This window comes from Ctenocephalides felis, unplaced genomic scaffold (assembly GCF_003426905.1).
Source record: "Ctenocephalides felis isolate EL2017-DRISC unplaced genomic scaffold, ASM342690v1 CF-g0.4_SCAFFOLD_02966, whole genome shotgun sequence".
In the NCBI taxonomy this organism is placed as follows: Eukaryota; Metazoa; Arthropoda; class Insecta; order Siphonaptera; family Pulicidae; genus Ctenocephalides; species Ctenocephalides felis.
In genome coordinates, this window is record NW_020539120.1 from 199,673 (window position 1) to 205,850 (window position 6,178).

General features: G+C 30.9%; 1 protein-coding gene across 1 annotated transcript; it reads right to left on the reverse strand.

Annotated features, from left to right (window-relative positions):
- Nucleotides 1-2,056: 2,056 nt before the first annotated feature.
- LOC113381619 (interaptin-like) lies at nucleotides 2,057-5,595 on the reverse strand. The gene is made up of 8 exons (XM_026620418.1): nucleotides 5,460-5,595; nucleotides 5,339-5,404; nucleotides 5,073-5,249; nucleotides 4,724-4,993; nucleotides 4,299-4,514; nucleotides 2,819-3,097; nucleotides 2,476-2,763; nucleotides 2,057-2,208 (listed from the first exon to the last, which is right to left on the reverse strand). Exons 1-8 carry the CDS (start codon nucleotides 5,593-5,595, stop codon nucleotides 2,057-2,059), a joined length of 1,584 nt encoding a protein of 527 aa, XP_026476203.1.
- Between the last annotated feature and the right edge of the window lie 583 nt (nucleotides 5,596-6,178).

Here is a 6,178-nt window from a genome sequence, read left to right on the forward strand (position 1 = left end):
ACCACTTTTTATCTATTGCCGCATGATTAGGATGCGTGCCTATTGAAAGCTCTGAGTCAGATTTGGAACTCTTTTGGCTTGTCAAACATCTATTTGAGGGGTATTAAAATAAGACTCTACAGCAGGATTTGAATGCTAATGTGATCTCTCATTGTCGAGCATCAACTCAGACCACAGTGGCAAACTTAGGATATACCTGTTCATTATATAATTAGAAAACCCGTACAGTAAAAATGGATTTGATAACATTCAATTAATAATTCAATTTGTTCTTTAGTCCACTTCTCCATTTTTCCTTGTATTTCACACACGTACCGAGATTTATACGGTGTTATTTTCTCTAAAGAAGGATTTTTGGTTCTTTCCAACCAAATTGAGAACATCTATAACATTCAAAAACATATTAATTTGCTACCACAGTTTAGTTATTACATATATTAATGTTTTCGTACCTTATCATTTCTCGCCGGAAATACGTGCATTTTAGCATTATTTTTTGTGTTCCTGCACCTATTACAATGATACGGTGTTATTTTCTCTAAAGAAGGATTTTTGGTTCTTTCTAACCAAATTGAGAACATCTATAACATTCAAAAACATATTAATTTGCTACCAAAGTTTGGTTATTATATTAATGTTTTCGTACCTTATCATTTCTCGCCGGAAATACGTGCATTTTAGCATTATTTTTTGTGTTCCTGCACCGTGGTACACTAGACTTCGACATTATACTTGCTTAATTCAAATTTGACTAAAAAACACAAATCTCTCGTAACACAACTATCTTCAACGAACCAACGAACTACGAACGAACTCAACTTCGATTACGTTCTCGAACATTCTCGTATTGCCCTTGTACAACGTCTTACCTGATGCGTGCAAAATTGTTTCAAAGAGAGATAATTGCGCTCCAATCGAGGGAGACGGAATTAAAAACAAGATTACAGATGTTTGTTCGGAGATTACCGGCCATGGTTGGTTCAGTTAATTCATCTACAATAAAATCAATATTTTCAAGGTCGTTTTCGTGAATATCTAGATATTTTTGATCTACCTGCACGTTATATTTTAGATATAAGGGTGTCGTTATTAAATATTTCAATGCATCACATATTAAGCCCGGTCGTACTGATTTGAACATATAATCGCTTTTATGACTAACATTTCGTTTTAATTTAATTTGAATGGTTTTCCTTTGATTAATTTAATCAAGGAACCTTGGCGAAACATTTAAAATATTATTAATTTGTATTGAAATATTAACTACGCTACCCTTTAAACCTAATTGGGGATTTGAAGCATAAGGCTTCAGGGCTTGAATTTGCATAAAATTTATTATATGTGCTATCATTCTTTCCTCCAAATCGATTAATTGTTTTAAACATTCGGGTATATTTTGAAATTTCAAATCATTGATTGTTGCTAATTTATAAATCTTACCACGATTTGCATATTTTTTACAAGTATTGCATATCCATTCGCTAGGAAAATTATATATGCGCGACATGAACTTTTCCACATTTAGTATTGCGTTCCCGACATTTATTTTATTATTAGTAGCGTGAATTTTATGAATAAGTGCGTTTTTATTGAGTACCTGAGTTTTGTAGCTGAATGTTTAAAAAAAAAGTCCTCCGCAACAACAGCAAATATATATATATATATATATATATATATTTTATAATTTTATTTGAACAGCGATCAGAACTTATGGGTTCTATGAGCTGTTGTGATTAATATCTTACAAACTACGTTTGTTTTATTACAGATGGCAATCCAAACAGTTGTCTCTGTATGATAAATTTTTATTACAATCTTTGTAGTAGGGCTAGTATGGTGCAACAATGCCGGCTGAGGGCTATTTTCACTTGAAAACATATTGCTATTTATATTTCCAAGTGAAAATCGTTGTCACTGTTGCCTGACAACAGGCTGCTCGAAATGGGTATCGAACCCGGGACCTCTAAAACAAGACCCGTCGCTCTTAACCGCTTACCTACGAGCGAACCCAACAGCAAATATAGGAAGGAGTTTCTGCTCCAAAACTCTTTGAACTTTAATTGCAGCTGAGTAACACCTCCTCATTATTAATTTGGCTAAAATCAATTGGTCGAATTTGTTCAACTTCGGAATATGTTAGTGAATTAGGAACAGAGTTATCATCGTTATGAGTGGTTGGTTTAGTTAATTCATCTTCGACAAGATCTTCTGCACGTTATATTTTAGATATAAGGGTGCCGTTATTAAATATTTCAATGCATCATCACATAATGGATAAATGGATCACAATTTTCATCATTCGATAATCGATTATATTATTTTCTCGATACTTAATTAAATCTATTTCCCTATTTTTCATTTTAGTTTCGGCATTATTCTTTAATTTATTTTCATACGTGACTTTATTGGTACGTATCCTCCTAACTCGATTGATATTTTTAAATTTTTCAATTTTACTATAGTGCGAGATATTACGATTTATTCTCATGCTCTTGATGTTTTTAACGTTCTCGCTTGATTTATGCCAACTATTTAGTCGTAATAATTTATTTCGTAAAATATTATCTTTGCGCTCTTTCGATTTATACCTATCATCTTGACGAAGTTCTCTATTACGTTCAATATGTTTATTACTTCCTAATTGGTTAAATGCATCATCCTGACGGAGTGTCCTAATACGATGAATATTTTTAATTCTTTCTAATTGCTTATATGCATCATCTTGACGGAGTTGTCTATTACGTTCAATATTTTTATTACTTTCTAATTGCTTATATGCATCATCTTGTAAATATCTAACGTTCAATATTTTTATTACTTTCTAATTGCTTATATGCATCATCTTGACGGAGTTGTCTATTACGTTCAATATTTTTATTACTTTCTAGTTGCTTATATGCACCATCCTGACGGAGTTCTCTATTACGTTCAATATTTTTATTGCTTTTTAATTGCTTAAATGCATCATCCTGACGTGGTGTTCTAATACGATCAATATTTTTAATACTTTGCTTATATGCATCATCTTGACGGAGTTCTCTCTTACTTTCAATATTTTTATTAGTTTGTAATTGCTTATATGCATCATCTTGTAAATCTCTAACGTTTAATATTTTTAATACTTTCTAATTGCTTATATGCTTCATCCTGACGGAGTTCTCTATTACGTTCAATATTTTTATTACTTTCTAGTTGCTTATATGCACCATCCTGACGGAGTTCTCTATTACGTTCAATATTTTTATTACTTTTTAATTGCTTAAATGCATCATCCTGACGGAGTGTTCTAATACGATCAATATTTTTAATACTTTGCTTATATGCATCATCTTGACGGAGTTCTCTCTTACTTTCAATATTTTTATTAGTTTGTAATTGCTTATATGCATCATCTTGTAAATCTCTAACGTTCAATATTTTTAACTTCCCGTAGGGTAAGTTATTGTAATGGGCCGAAAATCGGAATTGAAAATTTTTACATTTCTCGACGTTTTGAAGGTTTCTGAACATTTTGGCATACCTCAGAAAAAATGGATGTGTGTGTGTGTGTGTGTGTGTGTGTGTGTGTGTGTGTGTATGTATGTGTGGATACAAATTTCCAGTCACGTTTTAGGGCGCACGGATCAACCGATTTGAATGGTTCAAAAAACATTCGATTCCTATTGATTGGGAAAAGAGCTGATTAGTTTTTGACAAAGGCAGATCCAGCCGTTTCGGAGATACGGAGCAAAGAGTGCAGAAAATAGAAATCGAATTTTTGAGCGAACGGAGTATCCGATTTGAATGATCTAAAAAACATTCAATTAGTAATGATTGGGAGAAGTGTTTATTAGTTTTTGGCAAAGGCAGGCCCAGCCATTTCGAAGATACGGAGCTAAATATGTAAAAAATGGCAGTTTTTGAGAGAACTAAGCGTCCGATTTAAATGATTCAAAGAACTTTCTGCTTGTCTTAACAAAATAATTGATTTTGGAAAAAAAAATTTTGTTCCAATATTTTTTTTTTTTTTTTTTTTTTTTTTTTTTTTTTTAGTATTTTGTATATCGAAAATATTTCAGATTTTATTTTTAATTCTGACTATAGTTCTAATATACTTTAGAAATAATTTCAACTCTGCAATTCGGTTTATATAATTCTTATAAATATTAAACAATGTTACTATATTTATAATAATCTATTTGAAAACATTCAATATTCCTCGAACATTTCGTTACGGTGCGGGAAGTTCCAGCAATTTGCCTCAAGGCACGATGCCATAATTGCCTCAAGACAGAATTCCACTTACAGCTAGTTAATACTTTCTAATTGCTTATATGCTTCATCCTGACGGAGTTCTCTATTACGTTCAATATTTTTATTACTTTCTAATTGCTTATATGCATCATCCTGACGGAGTGTTCTAATACGATCAATATTTTTAATACTTTGCTTATATGCATCATCTTGACGGAGTTCTCTGTTACTTTCAATATTTTTATTAGTTTGTAATTGCTTATATGCATCATCTTGTAAATCTCTAACGTTCAATATTTTTAATACTTTCTAATTGCTTATATGCTTTATCCTGACGGAGTTCTCTGTTACGTTCAATATTTTTATTACTTTCTAATTGCTTATATGCATCATCTTGACGGAGTTCTCTATTACGTTCAATATTTTTATTACTTTCTAATTGCTTATATGCATCATCTTGTAAATATCTAACGTTCAATATTTTTATTACTTTCTAATTGCTTATATGCATCATCTTGACGGAGTTGTCTATTACGTTCAATATTTTTATTACTTTCTAGTTGCTTATATGCACCATCCTGACGGAGTTCTCTATTACGTTCAATATTTTTATTACTTTTTAATTGCTTAAATGCATCATCCTGACGGAGAGTTCTAATACGATCAATATTTTTAATACTTTGCTTATATGCATCATCTTGACGGAGTTCTCTCTTACTTTCAATATTTTTATTAGTTTGTAATTGCTTATATGCATCATCTTATAAATCTCTAACGTTCAATATTTTTAATACTTTCTAATTGCTTATATGCTTCATCCTGACGGAGTTCTCTATTACGTTCAATATTTTTATTACTTTCTAATTGCTTATATGCATCATCTTGACGGAGTTCTCTATTACGTTCAATATTTTTATTACTTTCTAATTGCTTATAGGCATCATCTTGACGGAGTTCTCTATCACGTTCAATATTTTTATTACTTTCTAATTGCTTATATGCATCATCTTGTAAATCTCTAACGTTCAATATTTTTAATACTTTCTAATTGCTTATATGCTTCATCCTGAACGGAGTTCTCTATTACGTTCAATATTTTTATTACTTTCCAATTGCTTATATGCATCATCTTGGCGTAGTTCTCTATCACGTTCAATATTTTTATTACTTTCTAATTGCTTATATGCATAATCTTGTAAATCTCTAACGTTCAATATTTTTATTACTTTCTAATTGCTTATATGCATCATCTTGACGCAGTTGTCTATTACGTTCAATATTTTTATTACTTTCTAATTGCTTAAATGCATCATCTTTACGGAGTGTTCTAACACGATCAATATTTTTAATATCGTAACTCATTTATTCTTCGTTCTCGAAAAACGTTATCCTTACGTCTTCGTAACATGTATTCATTCTCAAACCCTCATTTGTTCTATATTTCTGCATACGAATTTTATTTGCCTTTTTTCATTATTTTTATAGTTTTTATCATTTTTTCTCTTTGTAGCCATTCGTTCCCTATTTTGTTCATTTTCCACTCGGACGAAATTTTTATCAGCATGTCTTAGATAACATGAGTATTCTATTTCTTCCCCTTGAAGACTATCGCTACGTAATCGCTCCATTCTTGATTTGACACCTTCAGCTTCTAATTGTCTGTATTCCGCAATTTCTTGCTCTGTTTATATTTAACGTTTTTTTTCTGTTTATTTCAAAATTGTAGAACCACTAATGATGACGTAGAATTTTACATCGAAACGTATGGAGAAACTAGTGGGGCGCATGGCATCGTGCCTTAAGGCAAATTGCTAGACCTTTCCGTACCAAAAATTATTATTTTTTTTAAAAACGATTAACATTTTTGAAAAAAATTTACTTCAAATAAATTAAATTTTTGAGAAATAAAAAATTACTTTTTTTGAAAAAAGTTTTTTTTAAAAAA